General features: G+C 46.0%; 2 protein-coding genes across 2 annotated transcripts; both read right to left on the reverse strand.

The window, feature by feature from the left end:
* Positions 1–1300: 1300 nt before the first annotated feature.
* Positions 1301–4404, reverse strand: kctd12.1 (potassium channel tetramerisation domain containing 12.1). The gene has a single exon (XM_089001926.1). It carries the CDS (start codon positions 3492–3494, stop codon positions 2502–2504), a length of 993 nt encoding a protein of 330 aa, XP_088858052.1. The 5' UTR covers positions 3495–4404; the 3' UTR covers positions 1301–2501.
* A 136-nt stretch (positions 4405–4540) lies between these two features.
* LOC148894698 (tubulin alpha chain) lies at positions 4541–16451 on the reverse strand. The gene is made up of 4 exons (XM_089001924.1): positions 16293–16451; positions 6093–6315; positions 5751–5899; positions 4541–5611 (listed from the first exon to the last, which is right to left on the reverse strand). Exons 1-4 carry the CDS (start codon positions 16293–16295, stop codon positions 4637–4639), a joined length of 1350 nt encoding a protein of 449 aa, XP_088858050.1. The 5' UTR covers positions 16296–16451; the 3' UTR covers positions 4541–4636.
* Positions 16452–26459: the final 10008 nt, after the last annotated feature.

Below are 26459 nucleotides of genomic sequence, written 5' to 3' on the forward strand. Positions count from 1 at the left end.
TGTGAAATTACATGATGCTTGCTAAAATCTGAACCAAAATGTCATATTTTTGGATGTAAACCACAATAGCAGTCATTATTCTTGACTGTAGATTTGAAAACTAGTTATTCATTAATTTGTTGTTCGCTCTATATGTAATATGTGGAGGGGATTAAACATTCTAATGGCTTCCCCATATTCATAATGGCCCTCGAGAAGAAACCATAACTACAATGTGGCCCACGGCAAAAAAATGACTATGACACCCCTGTTCTACATGATCTCGATGCTTATGCAAAACCCACCGCAGTGCACCATAGCACTCCACATGTGAACTCACTTGCACACTTCTTCATCACATGAGTATTATGCCTCTGCTTCGCCACGCTACTCATGAAACCACAAGAACACACACGAATTATAGTAATGACTTGCCAGGCCATGACAGCATCGATGAAGAGTCAAGAATATGTTGGATAACTCCGATGGAACAGTGAACATAGAACTGGTTCTCAATTCCCTCACCTCCCTGGGACCCTAAAGGTCAGAGCATTATCAAAAATGGATCAATGGCTACATGACTGGATAGTGAATCACAACTGCTAAAACAGCAAAACAAAAAAATAATATAATATTTTTCTATTTCAAGTGGATCCCTCAGGGATATGTCCTAAATCTGTTGCAAGGGTAACCCCAAACTTCTGTTTTGAAAATCATTTTTATTATTCACTCACAATCTTAATGAAAAATTCCTTATTTGATATGAATGAGGAAGGTGGTCCAAATATGCATGTTTGTCATATTGGCGTGCAGCTGGACCCTTGCACACATATGACAAGCACTGACAGCGTGTGCGCACAGCTGCACGATTAGCATGTTGCACGTCTCACTTCATGTGAAAGAACACAGACAACGCACAGCACTGTGCTGTACCCACTATTGCCAAAATAGCACAACACACACACACACACACACACACACACGGTCTCCTTCCCCAAACCAGATATCGGTCATAGTACTGCTGGGAAATACAAAAAAAACAGTGAGTTGCCAAAGCAAATTAGATCATCACAGTATATATGCGCCAGATAATCTTTTGCAGACATCCAATAATCTGCCATTTGCTGTTTTTGAGCCCCCAATTTTCATTATACATATGCCCAATTTTAGCTGAATTTATCTCCTCCTATTGTAGTTTGGATGGACACTTGGACAGAATTTCGGCGCTTGTTTAGAGGATAGACTCACACAGAGGATAGATCAGAAAAGATCGCAGGAATATGAAACATCAGACATCCCAAAAAATACTCCCAAAACAACATAAGCATTCTGAGTTTATTCATACATGAGAAAAAAATCAATACTGCATTGACGAGAGACACAGCGTCTTGTTGCAATGATGCTACTCTATTAGCTGAAGCAGCTATTGCTATCCCAACAACTGACTTTCTTTGTCTGTTTTCTGATTAAAACAAGAAAAAAACTGAGAACTGAGAGGAATACATGCTTTTTCATTGGACAAGAACAATATGCAAAGAACCAAAGACTTTTCATATGCAGTGAATTGCAATAGCGATCTGGCAGCCCCTTTGTGAGAACTTTGGTGTCTTAATCCTCCTAATTAGGACAGCAGTGAATTGAAAATCAACTGTCCGACTGCTACTTAGATGAATGTTTAGTTCTATCGCATTGCTAAAGACTAAACTGGACATTGTTGATCGCCACAGTCATTTATTCTCAACACATTTTGATTAAATTACATTCAAATTTACTGCGTTTTGAATGCTTCGACTCTCAAAATGGGCCACCAATCACAGCACTCTCTGCAATGTTATTCAAAACACAGTTTAATAGTTCCATCTTGAATTATATTGTGGGAACCTGATTTGTTTTTCAGCAACGTTTATGTCACATATGCCCACACAGGATCAAGAACATTGTTTTTAGTACGTAATAGTGCCGCTTCATAGGTCTAAAAATGATACGAATGATTGAGTTTTTTTCATCCAAGCCGGCGATGTATCGAGACAGGCGTAACAATTAAATGCTCTTCGACTCTGACCATACATAGTAAATGTTAGTTATTCAACAGTCGATTGCAACAGAGCCCTGTTGCCAAAGATGAAAATCCCCAAGTATTGTAATTGAGAGTATTCCTCACAAAGCCACAGGATAGCAGCAAAGGAGTACATTTGTCTAAACTCATTGCGTAACTTTAACAGTTACTCTGCACCACTTGCAAACAGCAAATAGATGAGTTTTTCAAAAATTAATGGAGGATGCGGTCCAAAAAAAATACATTTGTAGATAGGTGAGGATTCACCGTTATCTCTATAGGCTACTTATACTTCTTGTAACTTTATTTGGTGGTAAATATGTACGTAGTTTAGTAAAAGGTTGTAAAACACATGGTCTACAGCCATTGTAATCTCCGAATCGTATCTGGCGATGCGGGTAATTTATATTCCAGGGATGTAGCCAAATAAAGAGGAATCATTTATTTCCATTTAAAAATGTTATGGCTACTGTTCTCGACAGAAGACATATTCAGTGTAACTTGTCCAGATTTTGTCCTCGCCGGGGTCATTGCTGGTGTAGGCGCAGGTGCCCGTGGAGCTGCACGCTACCATGTGGAAGCCCACCTCAGTTAGCTTGTCAAAAGCCTGCTCCAGGAAATTGTACTTGAGGTAGTAGCGCGACGTGTACCTCTCCGGCGGACGGTCCGGGTCTCTGCTCTCGTTGAGCGTGTCTCCGAACACCTCTTTTGCCAAGGACGTCTTGCCGCACACGGTGATACGAGCCACCCTGCGGAATTTGGCGTCGGTCTGGATGTCTCGGCCGATTGTGTACGATCCTCGGTAGCCTACAGTGATGTAGCCCGACTTCCTGGAGTCCATAGACGGGGAGCGCACGGCCGTGCTGGTGCGTAACGTTGCATCCGCGCCCCCGGCCGATGCGCACGGCGGCTGGCTGCCTTGGAGCGAGCTGTCCTCGGTATCGCTGTGGCTAATCTCCTCGCTGACGGAGTTGTCCTTGCTCACTAGCGGACAGAGCCTCTTGGCCAGCTCTCGAAGCTGAAAGAAGTCCGCCTCCCTCCGCAGTCGGCTCCTCTCCGGGAAGTAGTCCGGGAGCACCAATGTCAGGTCGCGCAGATAGTCGAGGACGTAGCGGAACAAGAACCCGTCTCGGTCCAGGAAGAAGCGGCCCTTGGTGTCTCTGGCCAGCTCCTTGGGGGTCCGGCGACTGAACATATGCCAAAGGAGTGAGTCCGGCACCGCGACGAGAGTTTGCAGCCGGGTGACGTACACCTGTCCCCCGACGTTCAGCTCGACGATTTCCGGGAAGTGGGAGTCGTCGCGTTGCTTGGACGCTTCTGCCAGTGCCATCGTGTGCTTGTGGCGCTCCTTTCGTAGCCTAACTGACTGAGCCTCAAGAGGCTGCACGCGGCTTATGAAGCGCGGACTGTGGTCTGGACCCGCGGGAGGAAAGGGGGTGTGTATTGTGTGGTTAACCATTAAATTACACTACAATTACCTGCATATTAATGCCAGGGACAAAACGGGAGAATAAATAAATAAAAATGGCAATGTAAAATTATTCTTCGGCGTTATAATGAGAACACTAAAGTTTGACAATTGGTGTTGTAAATGTGGTAAGACCTTGCGATATTGAAAGTGGCAGCAGCACAGCATGCGTTGGACGGTCACTTTAATAGGTGCACCCTTGTTCTGTCAAGTGCAAGACAAAGATGGAATTGGTTGGCTCCATCAAGTCCAACAACATTTGCATTTTCAACGCCATTTTCAGAGTCAAAATTGTTGTTCATGAACATTTTTGTCAATCGTGTCTCATTTGAAAGTTGGGGAAGAGTTAAATGTGAACCATGTGAAACATTCAAGAGCATTTTCATTTTATGGTAATGGGAGAACGTTCAAATACAGTAGGGTTTCCCCTTAATCTTGCAAAATCGTGGACAACATTGCCACTTATAGGCGAGAAAGAACAATTGCAGTGTTTTCAGATGAAGTTGATTTTGGCGAACTCTTATTGCCACAAATACATAGTGGTGCTGAGTTTCTCACTTGTTTCAATTTCGACACATTTTAACAGCTTTCAAATGCGACTCATGCTAAGAAGTCACTTTTTAAAAAGTTAGGCATTTACCGCATCTCACTCGAACAAACCCTTGATGTTAGGAATTGTGGGCTGATTCTCATTTAACATGATTTGTAATGTGAATCTGAAGACCTTTGCCCACACATTATTTGTGTTGTTTTTAGTCCTCATTTTGGAACTAATATTATTTGCAATTAAGTTGTGCAAGTTATAGGAAATAATATAATCATGGTTGATTTTCCTCCAAATTTTTTTTTGTTGTCTCTTTTTTCATGTCACAAAAAACTGGCATTTAAACAGGGGTGTTGACATTTTTATTGTAAATGATTTTGTTTGTGCTAAATATTATTTATTTGAAGAACAAAACTTTCCGTGTGTTTCCCGAACTGTCATATTGCTGAAACTTTATGGCACACATCGTCTACTCAAATAGACAGCCGGCACAATATGTTGAGAGATTTAATGGGTAGAAAAAAGTAGACCCGACAAATAATCAATTTTGACACCGATATTTTGCTACTTAATAAATGGCTAATTGTGTCTAGTATTCATCTCCTTCCTCCTCATCTTCATAGGAGTCAATTCCAACCTCTTCATAATCCTTCTCCAAGGCTGCCATATCCTCTCTGGCCTCTGAGAACTCTCCTTCCTCCATTCCTTCTCCCACATACCAGTGAACAAAGGCCCTCTTCGCATACATGAGATCAAACTTGTGGTCCAGGCGGGCCCAGGCCTCAGCAATGGCGGTGGTGTTGCTCAACATGCACACAGCCCTCTGCACTTTAGCAAGATCTCCTCCAGGAACCACCGTTGGAGGCTGGTAATTGATACCCACTTTGAAACCAGTGGGACACCAGTCTACAAACTGGATGGTGCGTTTGGTCTTGATAGCAGCGATGGCAACATTAACATCTTTGGGCACTACTTCACCGCGATACAGAAGACAGCAAGCCATGTATTTACCATGACGAGGATCACATTTGACCATTTGGTTGGCTGGCTCAAAACAGGCATTGGTGATTTCTGCCACAGAAAGCTGCTCGTGATAAGCCTTCTCAGCCGAAATGACTGGGGCATATGTGGCCAGAGGGAAATGGATACGTGGGTAAGGCACCAAGTTGGTCTGGAACTCTGTCAGGTCAACATTCAGTGCGCCGTCAAAACGAAGCGAGGCTGTGATAGAGGACACGATCTGACTGATAAGGCGGTTGAGGTTGGTGTAAGACGGACGTTCGATGTCGAGGTTCCTGCGACAGATGTCATAGATTGCTTCATTGTCCACCATGAAGGCACAGTCGGAGTGCTCCAAGGTGGTGTGAGTGGTTAGAATGGAATTGTAGGGCTCCACCACTGCAGTAGAGACTTGAGGGGCTGGGTAGATTGCAAACTCAAGTTTGGATTTCTTCCCATAATCAACAGAAAGTCGTTCCATGAGGAGGGAGGTGAAACCAGAGCCTGTGCCTCCCCCAAATGAATGGAAGACCAAAAAGCCTTGAAGACCAGTGCACTGGTCAGACTGCAGACACAACATGTAAATAGTTTTAATTCCAGGAAGCTTTCAGGCAATGCTCCAGAAACCTAAAATAGCAATTCTTCTGAAGATAATACTCTTCAATACGCTGGTAATTAAATAGATATGAAAATAATATAGTTACCAATTTGCGGATTCGGTCGAGAACAGAGTCAATTATCTCTCTGCCGATGGTGTAGTGTCCGCGGGCGTAGTTGTTGGCCGCATCTTCTTTTCCTGAAATCAGCTGCTCGGGGTGAAAGAGTTGCCGATATTTTCCCGTACGCACTTCATCTTAAAATGGGAAAGACAAAAAGAAACAATTAAAATAATAACTTTTTTTTATCGTAAAGGTCAGCACAGGCAGGATTTTGTTTTGGATTCTTTTGATTATTGACAACACACTTCATGATTGCACAAAGGAATTATCATTGTATTCATTGAATGTCAAAATCCTTCATTACAGAAAGCATCTTTTCACACTGACCAACCACTGTGGGTTCCAGGTCAACGAAAACTGCCCGTGGGACATATTTTCCAGCCCCGGTCTCACTGAAGAAGGTGGTGAAGGAATCATCATGCCCCCCGATGGACTTTTTGCCGGGCATCTGGCCATCTGGCTGAATGTCGTGCTCATAACAGTAGAGCTCCCAACATGTGTTCCCCATCTGGACACCAGCTTGGCCGATGTGGACAGAGATGCATTCACGCTTGAAGAGAGAAAAATAGAAGCAGAAAGAGAACACATAAAGTTTGATGTATGGTAAGTATGAACTAGATTAGGCAAGATATTATATATCAAAGCACTCACTTGGTTCAATATTATTTCAAGCGTGAATTAATACTTTTCAGACTGTTGTCAGCAATGACGCAAGGGTTTTGTCACATCTCGTCGCCGTCCTGGGCGCGCCCCGCCCCTCCTGTCATCTCCTCCGCTGCTCCCTGGAGACGGCCCCTCCCATCATCACGCACCTGGGTTCCCACAGCTGTTTGTCATTCCCGTGATTGTGCCTTCTGACTATATCTACCGATTGCGCTATCCAGTCTCCGTCGGAATATTTCGGAAGTCACCCCCATTACTACCTTGCTGTCAGGTTCGCTATTTCTTCCATTGCCTTTACGCACATTCCCCACTTTATGAGTTTGTTGTTTTGCATGCGTGTTTCAGTAAAAGACTTTACCCTGATCTCTGTCTCGCCGTTGCATTTCGGATCCAAGCCTTCCCTCCTTCCCTCGCCACTCGAGCCCGGCGTCCTTGCCTCGAGTAGCGTAACATAATATTCCGACCACCCATGGATCCCGCCGGCGAAGACAGATTCCTCACCGCCCTCTCCATGCAAGCGGAGCGTTCGAGCCAGATGGCGCAAGTCATCACGGAACTCCGCCAGATCACCACCTCGCTGGCTCAACGATTCGAGACGGTCGAGGAACGTCTGGCAGCCCTCACAATTCGGTCCTCCCCGTCCGCGGGTGGGCACCCGCTCCCGCTACCCAACCCCTCTCGCTACGCAGGCGAAACCGGGCGTTGCGCGCAATTTCTCATGCAATGCGCGCTCGTGTTTGAACAACTGCCGCAAGCCTACGCTAGCGATGAGGCTAAGGTAGCTTTTATCACCAGCCTGCTCAGGGGAGACGCCGAGACGTGGGTGCTGGCCATCCGGGAGTCTCGACCGGAGCTGTGCACCTCCTACCCGGACTTCGTGGCAGAGATTCGCCGGGTATTCCACCATCCAGTCACGGAAGTTGAGGTAGAAGGAAGACTCCTCGACTGCGTCCAGGGGTCCCGCTCGGCTGCAGAGTACTCCGTCGCCTTCCGGATTCAGGCCGCTGGCAGCGGCTACGACGACCGAGCGTTGAGGGGGGTGTTTCGTCGCGGGCTTAACTCCGATCTCAAGGACGAACTGGCTACACGCGACGCTGGCACCACCTTCGACGACTTGGTCAACATAGTCATCGGCCTTGATCACCGCCTTCAGGAGCGACGGAGGGAGCTGAGCGGTCGGCGGCCCGACGAGCCACGAACCCGGTCGTTGAGAACCAACGCCGGCAGCGAGCGCGTGCGACGTCGGGAGATTTCCCCCGAACCCATGCTGATTGGTGGGGGGAACGACCGCATCGAACCCGGGGCTCGCCGCACCCAAGGCCCCCAACCAAAGACCTCCGGCACATGCAAGTCCCTGTCGAAGAAACGACATAGGCGACCGCGGGAGACAAAACCCCCTACCCCCGTAACGCGATTGGAGCTGGAAGGTGAATTGACTGGGCCTTCCAGCTCCCAAACAGTGCGGGCATTAGTGGACTCGGGGGCCGACGGGTGCATTATCGATCCCGAGTTGGCAGACTCATTGGGCTGCCAACTTATCGACCTCCTGCCCCCCAAGGAGTTCGTGGACCTGGACGGAGGACTATTAGCGCGAGTCACGCACATCACGGCCCCGCTCAAACTTCGGGTAGCGGGGAACCATGTGGAGCACCGCCAATTTTTAGTCATGCCCTCCCGGAATGCTCCATTGGTATTGGGTCTTCCCTGGCTCAATACCCACGACCCATCCATCTCCTGGGAGGGTCCCACCATTCAGGGCTGGAGCCCCTACTGCTACGCCAACTGCCTACGGTCGGCTACGGCAGGGCAAGATCCCTCCCGCGTTGGCCCGCCCGAGGCCATCTGCCTCAAGGGTGTGCCACAATGTTACCATGACCTGCGGGAGGTGTTCAGCAAGGACAGAGCCCAATCCCTGCCACCCCACCGACCGTATGACTGTGCCATTGACTTGCAGCCAGGGGCTCCATTACCGGACTCCAGACTTTACCACATTTCACAACCGGAACGGGAAGCCCTGAGCACTTACATAGACTCCTCTCTAGCGGCGGGACTCATTCGCCCGTCGCGTTCCCCGCTGGGCGCAGGGTTTTTCTTTATCGAGAAGAAGGACGGATCCCTGCGCCCATGCGTTGACTACCGGGGCCTGAACGACATCACCATCCGTAACAGATACCCTCTCCCCCTCATGGATTCGGCCTTCGCGCCCCTTCAGTCCGCCACCATGTTTTCTAAATTAGACCTTCGCAGCGCCTACCATTTGGTCCGTATCCGTGAGGGGGATGAATGGAAAACAGCATTCAAGACACCTTTAGGGCACTTCGAATACCTGGTGATGCCGTTCGGGCTCACGAACGCGCCCGCCGTTTTCCAAAATCTGATAAATGATGTGCTCAGGGACTTCCTCAATGTTTTCGTTTTTGTTTACCTAGATGACATTCTTATTTTTTCCCGCTCTGCAGAAGAACATCGGCAACACGTCCGACGGGTCCTGGCGCGGCTCCTGCAAAACCGGCTCTACGTGAAGGCAGAGAAGTGCGACTTCCATGTCCGCTCTCTGTCGTTCCTGGGGTTTGTCGTGGAGCAGGGGCAGCTCAGGGCCGACCCCGCCAAAACCAAAGCGGTGGTGGAATGGCCGACCCCTAAGACGCGCAAGCAGCTTCAGCGGTTTTTGGGGTTTGCCAACTTCTACCGCTGCTTCATTCGCGGGTATAGTCAGAAGGCACTTCCCCTCACTAACCTCACGTCCACCAAGCTCCCTTTCAGGTGGACTCCCGATGCTGAGGGGGCATTCAACCGCCTCCGTCGTGCCTTCACCAACCCCCCTGTCCTGCGTCATCCCGACCCCGAGCTTCCGTTCACGGTCGAGGTTGACGCATCCGAGTCCGGAGTAGGGGCCGTCCTTTCCCAGCGCTCTCCCACCGACCAGAAGCTACGCCCATGCGCCTTCTTCTCCCGCCGGCTCAGCCCCGTCGAGGCCAATTATGACGTCGGCAATCGGGAACTGCTGGCGGTCGTCCTGGCCCTGCAGGAATGGAGACACTGGCTTGAGGGAGCTAAACACCCCTTCACCGTCTACACGGATCACAAGAACCTGGCGGCCATCCGGTCTGCCAAGAGACTTAACTCGCGACAGGCCCGATGGTCACTCTTCCTCACCCGGTTTAACTTTTCTCTCACCTACTGCCCAGGGTCACAGAACACCAAGCCCGATGCCCTATCCCGCATCCATGAGCCGGCAGAAAGGGAGGAGACCACCACCAACATCCTGCCGGCCCAACGCATCCTGGGTGCCCTGAGGTGGGAGGTTGAGAGAAAAGTTCAGCAAGCCCTGGGGACGACCCCCATCCCCAGGGGCTGTCCTAAGGATCGCCTGTTCGTCCCCGCCCCTCTTCGCACGGAGGTGCTCGTCTGGGGGCACACCTCCAAGATTGCCTGTCACCCGGGGGTCAACAGGACGATCCAACTCATCGCCCAACGGTTCTGGTGGCCGGGGTTCCGAAGGGACATCACCAGCTTCGTGAAGGCCTGCCCGACCTGTGCTTGTGGGAAAGCTTCCCACCAGCCCCCGGCAGGACTCCTCCAACCGCTACCGGTGCCGTCCAGACCCTGGTCTCACATCTCCGTCGACTTCGTGACAGGCCTCCCCCCCTCCCGTGGCAAGACGGTCGTCCTCACCGTTGTGGACCGATTCTCCAAGTCGGCCCACTTCGTCCCGTTAACCAGGTTGCCGTCCGCCATCGAGACGGCTCAACTCCTGGTTAACCACGTCGTCCGTCTCCACGGGATTCCGACGGACATCGTGTCGGACCGGGGACCGCAGTTCGTGTCCAAGGTATGGAAGCGTTTCTGTCGGTCCCTAGGGGCGTCGGCGAGCCTGTCATCTGGATACCATCCCCAGACCAACGGACAGACGGAGAGGAAGAACCAGGACCTGGAGGCGGCCCTCCGGTGCGTGTGCCTCCACAACCCGGCGTCGTGGGCCCTGCACCTACCTTGGGTGGAGTACGCCCACAACTCCCTGGTCTCCGCAGCCACAGGTCGGTCCCCATTCATGTCCGCCTGTGGCTATCAGCCGCCCTTGTTCCCCACACAGGAGGGCCAGGTGGAGGTCCCGTCTATTGAACATCACCTCAGACGGGCCCACCGAGTCTGGAAGGAGACCAGGGACGCCCTGACACGCACCGCATCCCGGAACCAGCGGTTGGCGGACCGTCATCGGAGACAGGCACCCAACTACCAGGTCGGGCAGGAGGTGTGGCTGTCCACGAGGGACCTTCGGCTGGCAGGGTCTTCAGCCAAGCTGGGCCCACGCTTTACGGGTCCCTTCCCCATCGAGGCCATCCTCAGCCCGGTCTCGGTGAGGCTCCGGCTGCCACCCACCATGAGGATCCACCCCGTCTTTCACGTTTCCCTCCTCAAGCCAGTGGAAACCAGCTCCTTAGCCCCCACTCCCACCCCCCCACCTCCCCCCCGGATGTTGGCCGACGGACCGGTCTACACCGTGCGGGAGATACTGGACTCCAGGCGCATGGGCAGAGGAGTGCAGTACCTGGTCGACTGGGAGGGCTATGGACCGGAGGAACGACAGTGGGTCCCACGTGCCTGGATCCTCGACCCATCTCTCATCCGGGCGTTCCATGCGGCTCACCCTTCCAAACCTGGTGGGCCGCCAAGAGGCGTCCGTTGAGGGGGGGGCACTGTCACATCTCGTCGCCGTCCTGGGCGCGCCCCGCCCCTCCTGTCATCTCCTCCGCTGCTCCCTGGAGACGGCCCCTCCCATCATCACGCACCTGGGTTCCCACAGCTGTTTGTCATTCCCGTGATTGTGCCTTCTGACTATATCTACCGATTGCGCTATCCAGTCTCCGTCGGAATATTTCGGAAGTCACCCCCATTACTACCTTGCTGTCAGGTTCGCTATTTCTTCCATTGCCTTTACGCACATTCCCCACTTTATGAGTTTGTTGTTTTGCATGCGTGTTTCAGTAAAAGACTTTACCCTGATCTCTGTCTCGCCGTTGCATTTCGGATCCAAGCCTTCCCTCCTTCCCTCGCCACTCGAGCCCGGCGTCCTTGCCTCGAGTAGCGTAACAGGTTTCAACCAAAATTATTTGATGTTATCCGATTAGAATTTGCGCTCATATAATTATGTGGATTTATCTTTGAAACCTATTAAAAAATACAAATATAGACTCATTCACTGCCTTTCACAAATTTATTTGGGTATTGAAAATATCGCTTAGACCGCCATTCCCGAATTTGTTCGGGTTTTGTTTTTTCTTGTTTGGGTGCAGATAACGCACAGGCTATGGCCTCTGGCAATGTTTTTTCCCCTTTCACAAGGGGGCAGCATTTCCCTTTTTGTGCATGTTAACGCTTTGTTCCAGCTTCAGCTGATGTTAACATGCTATATAAACCAATATGTTTGTATTGCATTGTATGTTGGACAGCCGCCCTCATTTCATGCTCATATAACTCCAGACCCATATAATTTAGGAATGAACTCATTTTTTTTCTGATGAAAGAAGAGAGTCTAAGATTTCTTACGCTGCATTGAATGTTGATGTCATCCTAAAACTCAATATTCTATGCGTCCTGGAATTCCAGTGACAAAGACAAAAACCCTGCCACTGGAGTGGACACATTTTTGCACGTCTGGCAGTGAATGGGTTAAAAGTATTATGTTTTATCTATAGGGTATTCACACTCGATAAAAAAGGAATGAGCTCGTTTGTGTTTCCCCTACTGGATCAAAATTGACTGTTGATGACCTTGTTTAGTGACACAATCCTCAGCACACCCCCAGATAAAACTTCCTCGTACCATATTGTCATCATCCTGTTGGACTAGATTAGCAAGAGAAACACCTTCATCCTTTTTATCCCTCCAATGTGGCTCATGCAAATGTAACCGTTAAAACATTTAAGCCTCACGACACTTGTGCCTGGACAACGCTGAGAGACAATTTGTAGTAATCGATGAGAAGGTTTCTTCAGCCGTCATCTGTACAAAAGTGAAGGTTTCGGACGTTTCGCCTCCTATCCAAGAGGCTTCGTCAGCGAACTAAAGTCTGACTGGTCGTATCGGCCCCATTTATATATCCCTAATGTCCAGACATGGTGGCGCCGGACACAGCTATGATAGGTCCCTACTCTCAGGTTGGGGGGGGGGGGGGGCAGGGGAACCCTCCCTGTGGCCCCACTGATTGTTCCTACATTCCTGACTAACGACTGGCCTATTACCCCCACTCCCCCTGGTATCACCTCATCAGCATAACGACCCTCATCAGCATTGCGAAAGTTGCCTAACCTGTTTTGCCTAAGCAGGCTATTGTATGAACGATCCAAATTGAACCTCACCCCACCAGACCGGTTTAATGAAGGATTTTGTTGTTTTATAAGAATCGCTTCTTTTACCCCCCTTTCAAACCATCTATGTTCTTTCGCTAAGATTTTAACCTCATTGTCGTCAAATGAGTGGTTGCTAGCTTTTAGGTGCAAATGTACTGCCCACTAGTATTATCCCTGCGATGTTGATAAAGTCTTTTTTTGAGAATTTGTTGAGTCTCCCCAATGTACTGCTCTTTACAATTTTCATTCTTACAATGTATGGAATAAACTACATTACTTTGTTTTTCATTTGGTAGCCTATCTTTTGGATGCACTAATCTTTGCCTTAACGTGTTTATCGGTTTGAAATAAGTAGGAATTTTATGTTGCCAAAGGACTCTTTGTAATTTTTCGGAAACTCCTGCAATGTACGGTACTGCTACTCCTCTCCTTTTTGAATCTTGAGAATTATTGGTTTCGTTCGCTATTCTTTCTTTCTGACATTTGTTGAATGACCACTGAGGGTACCCACAGTTAGTGAGTGCTCTCCTGATATGTTTTGACTCCTTTTCTCTACCTTCAGTGCTAGTTGGTATTAGTTTAGCCCTATGCTGGAGGGTTCTGATAACTCCTAGTTTATGTTGTAAAGGGTGGTTAGAGTCAAAAAGTAAGTATTGGTCAGTGTGCGTAGCCTTCCTAAAGACTTCTGTTTTTAGCGCTCTGTCCTCTTTTATAATTACTTTACAATCCAAGAAGGCTAGTTGGTTCTCTTGAATGTCCTCACGAGTAAATTTAATGTTGAAGTCTACAGAGTTGAGGTGGTCTGTGAAGGATTGAATTTCTTGTTTCTTAATTATGACAAAAGTATCGTCCACATATCTAAACCAGTGTCTAGGTTTTGTCCCCGGGAAGGATGCGAGGGCCTGTTTCTCCATCTCTTCCATGTAAAGATTAGCCACTATGGGTGAAACTTATAAATGGGGCCGATACGACCAGTCAGACTTTAGTTCGCTGACGAAGCCTCTTGGATAGGAGGCGAAACGTCCGAAACCTTCACTTTTGTACAGATGACGGCTGAAGAAACCTTCTCATCGATGGACCACTCCTGTACGACTGAGAGCTTACACAGACAAATTTGTAGTAATGTGTAGATCTTATAACAGTCTATGGGAATTTAAGATTACAATTTTTAGAACTGAATTGCAAGTTGAATTTGGAATTGAGTGTGATAAATTCTGGGGTGTTTTGTCGCACTGGTTAAGACAACATAACATTAGACATGTTGAGTATGATTCTGTATATTGCTTTTGCTCCCTCCCTGAATCTTTAAAACTCAGGTGACAAAGTTAAGGCTCGGGGGCTAGATGTGGCCTACCAAATCATTTCATGTGGCCCGGAAAAGAGCATCAACCATATCAAGTTCGATGACGCTAGCTAAATTCTGACCCAAAATGTCAAATTTCATATGTCATTCATATACGTCATTATCCCTGACTTCATATTTTAAAGCAAACTACCGGATATTCATCAATTTGTTGTGTTCTGTCTATATGATATATGGCACACTATGACTTTGACATAGTCAATGCCCGGGGGCAAAATCCGGCCCGCCACATCATTTTTTTTCGGCCCGCGAAAGCATATCAACCTTGTGAAATTCCATGATGCTTGCTAAAATCCTAACCAAAATTTCCTATTTTTGGATGTAAACCACAATAACAGTCATTATTCTTGACTTCAGATTTGAAAACTAGTTATTCATTAATTTGTTGTGTGCTCTATATGTAATATGCGGAGGGGATTAAACATTCTAATGGCTTCCGCAAATTCATAATGGCCCTCGATAGGAAACCATAACTACAATGTGGCCCGTGGCAAAAAAAATGACTTTGACACCCCTAATATATGGGGAGGTCATGAAACATTTATATGGTTACCATAACGACCCTCCAAGTCAAACCGTAACTGCATTGTGACACACAACAAAAATTAGTTTGACACCCTTGCTTTTAAGGAACAAAGAGATGCAAATCGAGCATAATATGAAAGCTAATCTATCTACTACACATACAATACATATTGATTTATATAGCGCTTTAAAAAGAGCTGAAGCTATGCAAGGATATACATTCAATTGTTTAAACCAGGCTATATTGCCAATATAATGACATTTACTAAATGTCGCATAGATTACTCTAAAATGAGGAAAAAAAATCTGATCCTGAGGAGATGCAGCCCAAAACAAACTATAATGTTGTATTGCCCCCCCACTTCTGTCTCCCTCTTTCTTTCCATCTCTATCTCTTTTGTTCACCGTCTTCCCCTTCTCACTGAAACATGCTGACATTTAGCCAGAAAGGACAGCATTCAATTGAGAACAGCAGGGAATTAACTGCTGTCATTTCAAACTGCGTTAGACCTCATTGAATCCACGTTGAGATCAGTTCACCTCTGCGGTGTCCTCTTTAGTGAGCCTGGCTAATGTGACATCATCTCAATTTCCAGGTATGCAGGTCAGTGCATCGCAGCTATTTTTGGGTGCTCAATTTGAGAGATGACACCCAGTAGCAATGTGGGAGCGAATGTTTGCATAAACACTGAATGGCAGCTACCGAAATAGTCCCCGTCAGTTCAAGTAGATATCTACAGTTACAATAAGAATCACAAGGAAAATGCTATTATGGCTTTTACATTAAACTGGCATCTGTAAGAAATTCAACATCAGTATTTTGATTCAATTGAGAGTGTCATTGAATCTTGTTCCTTGCCATGTGAATGCTTAGGGTCTATTTGTCAAAGGTGTGTGTCCTGCTGTTCAATGGTTTTATCAGCATTAGTGGCATTGCTTCCAAGCTATATTTGTGCTTCACTGTGCAAACAAGTCTGTCTACATGCCATGTATTTCCACGTGAATAAGGCTGACTGTGTTACAACCTCGCCGTAAACTACAATCTTGGGGTCAGGGGGAAGCATCGCTGTGTTCTACATTGTTTTGCTGATGGCAAAATCGTGGCCAAATTTTGTCGGACATTAATTGGGTCAAAAAGTCCTCTCAAAGTTGAAATACTGGACTGTACTTGCTTTGTCTCAATCTGATCTGACTTGTTGCTGCCTGCATGTTTTACGACACACCTACATTTCTGGCTGTCATGTACTTTGTCAGACAACAACACACTGAAACTAAAGATTTTGAGCATCAACAATAAAAACTCTAAAATGCAATGAAATAAAAAAAAAACACACAAGCCATCACTACTTTCTACCAAATAGATATTTCACCAACTCACAATATCTTTGTGTATTAAAAACGTCTAAAAATTGGCCCATGTGAAATGAAACTTCAACTTGCCCTCCTCTGTTTTGTCCCGTGGCTGCTTGTGTCATAAATAGATCATTGTTCTAGTGATAGGCAGAAAAGCTGCTCTGAATTTGGCAGCTGACCTAAATGAGCAGGTGATGATAGTCGAAACGTTTACCCGTGAAAAATAAACAGCAGGTATGACAAAAACTTTGTGCAGTAAGTAAACATACTTACCATTATGCCTGCCAAATGGTGGGTCCTCGTCACAAACTGGGTTTAATTTCTACGGTGCTTCTCACAGCAGTCCTCAATGTGGTCTGAGTGAGTTTAACTGCCAAATGCATCGGAGACTTCAAGCTATATTCAACTTCAAACCACTCCCACCTGTCTTCTTGACAAGAACTGTGCCGCCAATATATTTTTTCACACGGTAAACTGATCTTGCAGCAGAGGTGGAAACTGTCATGACTGACAAACAGACCTCCAACACTCATGAAATGTTTGACTTTTCACACAATGGAATTTGCTGAAATTCACTTGCTTTTGAGTGCAATATGATTTCTGGTAAACAGGCATGATACAAGCTCAGTCTTTGATTACATTTACTTGAAATACATTCAGTGGGTTGTCTTCATCCGTTGGCAAAAAAAACACAAGTAAAGATAAATGTCGATCTTTTTGCTCAAAACTAACATCTTACTCATGCTAGGAGGAAAAATAGTTGCCACGGTTAATCTACTCAACAGTTGGGAAAAAAATGGCCGAATAACAAGTCCAACCGGTTAATTGGCTCATCTCAGTGTGTGCTTGAGCCAGCAACCGTTCCCAACCGTAAAAAAATGAAGCAAAAATATGTGATCTGAATGTTGTTGGTGTGATTTTTGCAATTTTAGCAATGCTTTCTGATTTTTTTAGAGTTTACGACTAAAATCCATTCCATGAATGTTGCTCTGTGCTCTGGCATTGCTGAATATTTTATCATTTTAATTACTGTCCATATAAATGTAACAAGTTTCATTATCATTCGCTTTGTATGTCACTCATGGGCCTACATTTAACTTGTGCTTGTGCTTGAGTGGTGTTTCTCAATGCACTCTGGTGTCCTCCCATGTTCCAAAAACATGCATTGTAGGTTAATTAAATATTCAGAGAGGAAAAAAAAATCATAAGTTTGATTATGAGTGCGACTGGTTGTATGTCATTGTGCCTTTGGTTGGCAACCAGTTTAGAATGTACCTCACCTACTACCCGAAGACAGCTGGGATTGGCTCTAGCACACGTTTCAGATAATAGTTTGGCTGGGTTGGCTGGCTGGCTGGCTGGCTGGGTGGGTGGATGGATGGATGGATGGATGGATGGATGGATGGATGGATGGATGCATGGATGGATGGATGGATGGAGTGGGACGATGGATGAATGGATGGGTTGGAAGAAGTGGGTAGATGGATGGATGGGTTGATTCCTGCTACGGCCTTCTTGTGAGGACTTTTCACGTTTTCCCCGTGTCTCTGTGGGTTTTCTCTACATACTCCGGTTTCCTCTCACATTCCAAAAACATGTGTGGCAGGTTAATGAATCAGTTTAAATTGCCCCAATGTGTGAAAGTGATTGCAGATGGTCGCTTGTCAATGCCTGCCCTGTGATTGGTTGGGTGTACCCCAAGTACAGCCGGGATATACTCCAGAACACATGTGAACCTTGTTAAGATAAACCGATCATAAAACAGATGCAACATGTCAGGTATTTGAACACCTACACTGTCTGTAAGTAAAGAATCTGCTTAAAATTAGATATCAAGTAGACAGGATGAACTTAGTACAACGATAAAACAGATGGTTGGAGAAAAATCTGGAAGAAAATATATCTTTTGAATTGACTGCAGGGCGGCCCGGTAGTCGAATGGTTAGCACACCGGCTTCACAGTGCAGAGGTCACCGGTTCACATCCCAGTCCGGCCTCCCTGTGTGGAGTTTGCATGTTCTCCGGGTCCTCCGGTTTCCTCCCACACTCCAAAAACATGCATGGCAGGCAGATTGACCACTCCAAATTGTCCCTAGGTGTGAGTGTGAGAGTGACTGTTGTACGTCTTTGTGTGCCCTGCGATTGGCTGGCAACCAATTCAGGGTGTCCCCCGCCTCGTGCCCGAAGACAGCTGAGATAGGCTCCAGCACCCCCCGCGACCCTAATGAGGAATAATCGGTACGGAAAATGGATGGATGGATGGAATTGACTGCAGGTTTATAGTTTCAGATGTCCTTACATTCTTTGACAGGTAGAGGTCATAGTTGGACACAATGAATACAGTGAACCCTCGTTTATCTCTGCGATTGCTTCCCAAAAAGCTCCCGCAATAACTGAAGTAGTCAGTGTGACTACTCCTAAAAGTTTTCTTCCTCAACAGAACTGACTGAGAAGGCGTCCAGGTAGATTTCTTTCCCTGGTTACAAATGATGGTGGAAATGTGATTGGCAGAAAAAATATCGCTGTCCTGCCTGTTTTCCAGCTCACCCAGGAGCAACGCACCTGATTGAAATGATCAGCTCATCAGGCAGCTGTAAAGCAGCATCAAAATGGTCCTGATGATTTGAATCAGGTGCATTGCTCCTGGGAGAGCTGGAAAACAGGCAGGACGGCGGCCCTCGAGGACCGACTTTGGACACCCCTGCTGTAAAGTGTCCTTGAGAGTTTTGAAAGGCACTTATAAATGAAATGTATTATTATTATTATTATTATTATTATTATTATTATTATTATTATTATCAATGGTTAAATGCTAAAATACGAAAACACACATCTGGAAGTAGCACAACCTGTCATGATCTAGTTGGCGACCAACGGGTGGCGCTGTCGGCCCCGTCTGCACCTGCACAGGTGCTGGTCGTTACAATCAGTGACACTTAAAAGGACTCCCGGCACGACCATTCGGTGTCGGGTAATTATTAAATGCCAATGTATGCTGTTGAACGCATTGTATGCTGTTGTATGCAATTGTATGCATTGTGTGCGGTGCATGTGTTTGTTTAACCTTGGCGGACTTTTAATCAGAATCAGAATCAGAATCAGAATCATCTTTATTGCCAAGTATGTAGAACACACAAGGAATTTGTTTCCGGTAGAACACGCTGCACTAGTATCGTTGTCAAAAAAACTGCTAAGTGGCACGATACAGTTCCATTTTGGCTACTGTTGAAAGAGTTCAAAGAGTTAATGGCTTGGGGGAAGAAGCTGTTTAAATGTCTGCTGGATTTGGTGCGCATGGATCGGTAGCGCCTGCCTGAGGGGAGTAGCTGGAAAAGGTGGTGGGCAGGGTGCGGAGGGTCCAGTAGGATTTTCCGCGCCCTAGTTTGGATTCTTGCAGTGTGCAAGTCCTCGAGAGTGGGTAGGGCGGTGCCAATGATTTTTTCCGCCGTCCTAACTGTCCGTTGAAGTCGGATTTTGTCCATTTTTGTGGCTGCCCCGAACCAAACGGTGATGGAAGAACACAGAATGGATTCGATGACAGCCGTGTAGAAATGTTGCAGCACCTCCTGTGGCAGGCCATGCTTCTTTAGCAGCCTCAGGAAGTACATTCTCTGTTGGGCCTTTTTCAGGATAGAGTTGGTGTTGACCTCCCACTTCATGTCCTGGGAGACTGTGATTCCCAGGAACTTGAAGGTCTCAACGGTTGACACCAGGCAGTTGGATAGTGTGAGGGGTAGCTGTGGTGATGGATGTTTCCTGAAGTCCACCATCATCTCAACTGTCTTGAGCGTGTTCAGCTCCAGGTTGTGACGGCTGCACCAGAGCTCCAGCTGCTCCACTTGTTGTCGGTACGCAGACTCGTCGCCGTCTTTGATGAGACCGATGACCGTGGTGTCGTCTGCGAACTTTATGAATTTGACAGCTGGGTGCGTTGAGGTGCAGTCGTTCGTGTAGAGAGAGAAGAGCAATGGAGAGAGGACGCATCCCTGCGGGGCTCCAGTGCTCGTGGTTCGTGTTGTGGATGATATATTTCCCAGTCTGACCTGTTGTGTCCGTCCTGTCAGGAAGCTGAGGGTCCACTGGCAGATCGTGGGGGACACACCAAGCTGGAGAAGTTTGGGGATGAGGAGTTCTGGGATGATGGTATTGAACGCAGAGCTGTAGTCCACAAACAGGATCCTTGCGTAGGTTCCTGTGTTGTCAAGGTGGTCGAGGATGTGATGCAGTCCAATGTTGACTGCATCCTCCACAGACCTGTTTGCCCGGTAGGCAAACTGAAGAGGATCTAGCAGAGGTCCGGTGATGTTCTTTAGGTGGTTCAGCACGAGGCGTTCAAAGGACTTCATGACCACAGACGTCAGAGCGACAGGTCTATAGTCGTTCAATCCCGAGGGTGCTGGTTTCTTTGGAACTGGGACGATAGTAGACTGTTTGAAGCAGGATGGGACTTCACACTGCTCCAGGGATCTGTTGAAGATTTGTGTGAAGACCGGAGCCAGCTGGTCAGCGCAGACTCTCAGGCAGGAGGGGGACACTCTGTCAGGTCCTGCAGCTTTCTTGATCTTTTGCTGCTTGAAGAGCCGTCTAACGTCCAGTTCGTGGATCTGTAGGGCAGAGGGCGGAGATACGGTAGTTTCTGGTAATGGTGGGCAGACAGGGGAAATGGTGGTGTCCTTTTCAAATCGGCAAAAGTGTGTATTTAACTCATCAGCCATACCATTGTTGTACACTGCTTGGGGGGAAGGTAAACGATAATTTGTTATTGCTTTCAGGCCATTCCACACCGATGCTGAGTCGTTAGCGGAGAACTGTTTGTTAAGCCTCTCCGCATAACTTTTCTTTGCGATGTTAATTTCCTTCGTCAGCCTGTTTCGGGCGAGTTTGTAAACTGCTCGATCGCCGCTTTTAAATGCGGATTCTTTCTCTTTCCTAAGCTGCCTGAGTTTGGGAGTGAACCATGGCTTGTTGTTGTTGAATGAGCGGAAGGACTTTGTTGGTACACACATGTCCTCACAGAAACTGATGTATGATGTTACAGTGTCTGTGTATTCATCCAATGTGCCCGTTGAAGTTTCAAAGACGCTCCAATCAGTGCAGTCTAAGCATTCTTGTAGCGATAACTTTGCTTCATCTGTCCATGTTTTAACTGTCTTGACTACCGGTTTTACACATTTGAGTTTCTGTTTGTATGTGGGAATTAAGTGGATTAAATAGTGGTCAGAAAGACCCAATGCTGCATGCGCAACAGACCGGTATGCGCCTTTGAGTGCTGTGTAACAATGATCTAGAATGTTTTCTCCTCTGGTGAAACAGTCAATATGCTGCTTATATTTGGGAAGTTCACGGTTTAAACGTGTTTGATTAAAATCGCCCAAAATGATCAGGGGTGATTCTGGATATTTTATTTCGAGATGGTTTACATGGTCCGCTAGCGTTTGTATACACGCGTTAGCATTAGCTTGTGGCGCGATGTACACGGCAACGAGAATAAAGGAAGCGAACTCACGTGGCGAGTAGAATGGCTTGCAGTTGAGAGACAGCGATTCCAAACCAGGGCTGCAGTGTGCGTCGAGCATCGTGACATCGGTGCACCATTCTTCGTTGATGTAGAAGCATAGTCCACCGCCTTTGGATTTCCCCGATTGCTCCGTATCACGGTCGGCCCGAAGGAGACGGAATCCGGGTAGGTGTAGTGCGGAATCCGGGTGGCGGTCACTGAGCCAAGTCTCAGTGAAGCACAGCGCAGCAGAGCGGGCGAACGTTTTATTGGTCTTTGTGAGAAGCAGAAGTTCGTCCATCTTGTTTGGTAGTGAGCGTAGATTAGCGAGGTGGATCGATGGGAGCGGCGTTCGAAATCCACGCTGCCGAAGCTTGACGAGAACGCCGGCTCGCTTCCCCCTCCTACGTCGGCGTCTCAAAGCTCCGTACAGAGCTGCTACGCCGCTCGCGAGCAGCCCCGAAAAACCTTGTAGATTTTGGTGTGTCGGTGAAAATAGTCCAAGAGTGGATTCCCCAATGCTCAGTAACTCTTCCCTCGTGTAACTGAGTCGCGTAGGATCGCAAAAAACAAATGAAAATGACAAAACCAGGAACAATACTAGGGAGCGTGTCACCGAGGCTGCCATCCGCGGCGCCATCTTGGATCATATCTTGGTTTTCTTTTGATACTTTGTATTTTTTCCATTCAGATGATTTTGATGTTTTAGATTTTGTTCCTGCTGACTTTATTTTAATGCAATTTTTCAAACACAACCTCCTGCTGCCTCCTACCTGCTTTTTGGGATCCGCACCCGCCATCACCACCTTGCAAGCCGTGACACAACCGGGGAATCGTAATGAAAGGAAGCTGAAATACAATTTGGAATTGTTTAATAAGAATTTATTGACTAAATATAATTAACACCAGTCTGTGATTCTGATATTTTTAGGCCAGCAGAGAAGGCCTTGCAGGCCCTGACGGCCCACCACTGGCACATTGTAAATGGACTACATTTCTGTTCAATGCTGGGTTTATGTTACTAAGCTGCACTCAAGCATTTAGGAAGACTTGACGAGTCGAAAATGTAAAACAGCATTTATTGTCTACACGTCTATCACTGATTAACACAATTTTCGGTGAAAAATTGTGATAAAAATAGACAATTACCTGAAGTACAAGATTCCAATCTGCATTTCTACAACAACAAAAAACAGACATCAGTAATGGCCTCGTATCTTAACGCGTATTTTGCAGTAATTAGAATAAATCGAATCTCTTGTGGTGTGCAACTAATGCTTTCTTTCCGAAAAGAGACATAAGTCCAAATCAACAACCACTTTCTGCCACTCAATGCAATCCGCAATTATAACAGCAGGGGGCATAATAACCCAAATAACTGTGGAGTCGTCATTTTACTATCTTGGGGAATGGTACATTAATTTACTATTATCACAAACTCAGAATCACGAGTTACATTGGGCTCTTTTACTTACAATTATGATATAATACAATCCAATACAATACTGCAAAGTAAAACAAAAGATCGAAAAGATCTAACGATGTGGTTTTTGCCAACCCAAATTTACACCGAGACCATGTGCAGGGACTGTACACGCCCTTGGTCCCTTTCACTGTGACAACAAATGATATAAAAAATGTGCAACAACAAAGCCGTGAAAGGTTGAACGGCGTAAAAGAGAGGTTTCACCGTGCTGCATTTTATTTTGTAGCATGACAAAAAAAAAAGCCAAAAGAGAAGAATCTTATAAGATGAAACATGCAACAAAAAAAGGTGGGGGGATTCTTCTTGCATTTATTTAACTGCCTCCTTTTGAGCAACACAGTACAGCATTCATTCAAGTACTGTACTCATTTATTGGTGCTTTAAACAAACTTGACATAACTTGATTTTGAGTATTTGGGCGTTGGCCTCAGAGAACTCAAATAACAGACATGGGTCATTGCTCTGTGTCAAAAGGAGGACATTTACTTCCCAGTATTATCTACCTGGTATTATCTACATATATAGGTAAAAAAAACCTGCTGTTTGATCATTACACCTAGTTTATCTCATTAGTGAATAATACATTGTTTGTATCCAGGGATGACAGGTGGTGTACACTGTAAGAATGTTTCGCCCAGAAGCTATTATGTGTAGAAAATAAATGCACATTGTTGGATGACCTTATAAGAAAGGAGCAATTATTCTTGTTTGAAAAGTTCCTGATGTTCGTCGAGTCCTTTGCCTCTGAGTTATGCGCTGTATCAACAGTTTCTTTTATCTCAGTCAGCTGAACAGACAGTGAAAACAGTGGGAGACAAATAAAACCCAACAATGCATGGTCTTTTTTTAATCATGCAAAACCCTCAAATGATAGCCACGGAAATACTGACACAAATAAAAATAATGGAGACTTTAGTAACAATAAGTTTTGGTTATCTTTTGTTCATGACAGTGGAGGGCCGTGCAGATCACCCCTGGGGCTTCAGTAGTGCTGCGTCTTAATCAATCCACAACTGCGACTGGAAATAGAAAGTGTGGTGTGATTTACTAGAGTCCCGTTAGCCAGGAAATAACGTGAAGAAAGAAATACTGTCAATAAACTGTTTGAGTTTTTACCATGAACGTGTGAATTCATGATATGGGGTCAGAAGTCGCTCTTTCACACAGCAGAGAATGAATAACAGGCGAAGAATCAATATTAGCTTCATAACATTTCAATATTATTTGCTATTTTCTGACATTCGGATCTGTCCGACCTTTGTTAATGATGTCAATTTTTCCTTGTAAACAACTTTAACAGTAAATCGGCAACCAAATCAATTTCTTCTCCTCCTTCAGCTATTGTGGGTTGCTAAAACCACAACTAAATCAACACAACAATGTATTTGATTATGCAGCTCGTTCCAGATACAGTGTGCTAGCTCTGGTCAGTATGCTGTTGTCACTAGCGGTAAGTGATACTATGATTGACTGATGACTGGCCGATCATGGTTTGCGAAACCTCTGACGTTACCCAGGCCTGCGAGCAGGCCCTGCTCGTCACCAACTCAAAATCGAAATGTTCAAGCAACATACATTAGTTAAAGCAACAGAGTCATCGAGACCAAATTTAATGTGACAGGGCCTACAGAACTGATTGTGTAAGTGTCTGAAATGTGATTGGTTAAATGCTTAAATATAAAAACACACATCTGGAAGCAACGCAACAGGGGAATAGTAATGAAAGGAAGGTGAAATACAATTTGGAATTGTTTTATAAGAATATACGGACAAAATATAATTAACATCAGTCTGTGATTAGGATATTTTTAGGCGAACAGAGAAGGCCTTGAACGCCCTGACGGCCCACCACTGGTACATTGTAAATGGACTACACTTCAGTTCAATGTGAGGTTTATGTAACTAAGCTGCACTCAAACAGTTGCTTTGTATGAGATTCAGTACTATCAATATGGGATGAACCATGTTAAGGCTCTTGTGCTTCTTTTCTTTCCCAAAGGGACCTGAAGACACTTGAGAGTAAAAAAAAACACATTGTATACTTTGCATTGTTGCTTACTATTCTTTCCATCTGGATAGAAGAGTGTGAGAAAGTGTTTTATATGCTCAAATAATGCATAACAAATACAAATCAAATATTATTCTGTGATTTAGTCACGATTGCCAACGACCAGGAAGTTGCTTTTGATTGCTATTTTTTTGCTATGTCATCTTACAACTGGAGAAAGTGTACTGTATATCCCAGGCTTTCAGGTCAATCTTCTGAAACTAGCTGTGTGAAACTGATATATTATCTTCCTCTCACCCCAAAGTAAGAGCTGCAATAACTCACTCCAATTCCCCATACATATACACCAACGCACACAAAGCTTTGGGTGGTGACATTCTTCTGTATTGTTTTCTCTATTGAGTGAATGAATGTATCATTGTCCATCAGCAGGTTCTATGATTACAGCTCATATCAAATCACTGATCACCTCAAAGTGCAGGTATATAAGTCGAGCAACACTCATGAAACAAAACCTGCATCTTCTTACTAGCACCTGAATGTTAGAAAAGAGAGATCAACAATGGTGAGAGTGGATTCGCTAAAAACTATGTCATGAGATACATTGTGACAGTGACGTGCAGTCAGTGGAGGCAGGTGAGGCAGTGCCTCACCTGTCATCATGGAAAGCTGTCATGGAAATATCAAATGAAAAAATAAATTAAACAGTTAGATGTATTTAGTGATTTGTACTTTAAAGTTCTTGTCCATTTAACTTCACCGTTTTAGGATTTTTTTCAAAATCGCTGAATTTACCGTTCAAATACTAAGTAGAGACGAGTGGTGACGTCATTGATGACGTCAGTGCCTCACCAGCCATGAACCTCACCGCACGTCACTGCATTGTGATATGTTCGGCACATGGATCAGGAAGGCATTGACAGGAAATATGTGTATTTGAAACAAATTGCTTTCCCTTTTCACAGCGTGAATGCATCTTCATACACGTGGGCCAAGCTGGGGCTCAGATTGGCAACACTTGTTGGGAGCTGTACTGTCTGGAACATAGCATTCAACCAGATGGCCAGATGTCCTTTGGTACAAAAGTCGGTGGTGGCGATGAGTCCTTTAACACCTTTTTTTAGTGAGACAGGAGCAGGAAAACATGTCCCAAGAACATCTTTGTGGACCTGGAGCCCACTGTTATTGGTCAGTGGTTGATTATTTGCTTGAACAGAACATTGGGAACTCATTGCGAAATAATGTAATGTACAGTACGAGTCTTTTTGTTTTGTTTTTCTCAAGATGAAGTGCGCACAGGTACCTACCGTCAGCTGTTCCATCCAGAACAGTTAATCACAGGGAAGGAAGATGCTGCCAACAACTATGCCCGTGGTCACTACACCATTGGCAAGGAGATCATTGATCTGGTTCTAGACAGGACCCGCAAACTGGTGAGACTCTTTAAAA

The sequence above is a fragment of the Hippocampus bargibanti genome, linkage group LG08 (genome assembly GCF_051943395.1).
Source record: "Hippocampus bargibanti isolate YZ-2025 linkage group LG08, ASM5194339v1, whole genome shotgun sequence".
In the NCBI taxonomy this organism is placed as follows: domain Eukaryota; kingdom Metazoa; phylum Chordata; class Actinopteri; order Syngnathiformes; family Syngnathidae; genus Hippocampus; species Hippocampus bargibanti.

Excerpts from the sequence above, each read along its gene's own strand:
- LOC148894698 (XM_089001924.1), bottom strand. Across the intron at positions 5,900-6,092 it reads CCTGGAACCCACAGTGGTTG|ATGAAGTGCGTACGGGAAAA; the intron begins GTCAGTGTGAAA and ends TCCCATTTTAAG. Across the intron at positions 5,612-5,750 it reads TCGACCGAATCCGCAAATTG|TCTGACCAGTGCACTGGTCT; the intron begins GTAACTATATTA and ends TTGTGTCTGCAG.
- kctd12.1 (XM_089001926.1), bottom strand. The coding sequence starts at position 3,494 with ATGGTTAACCACACAATACACACCCCCTTTCCTCCCGCGGGTCCAGAC.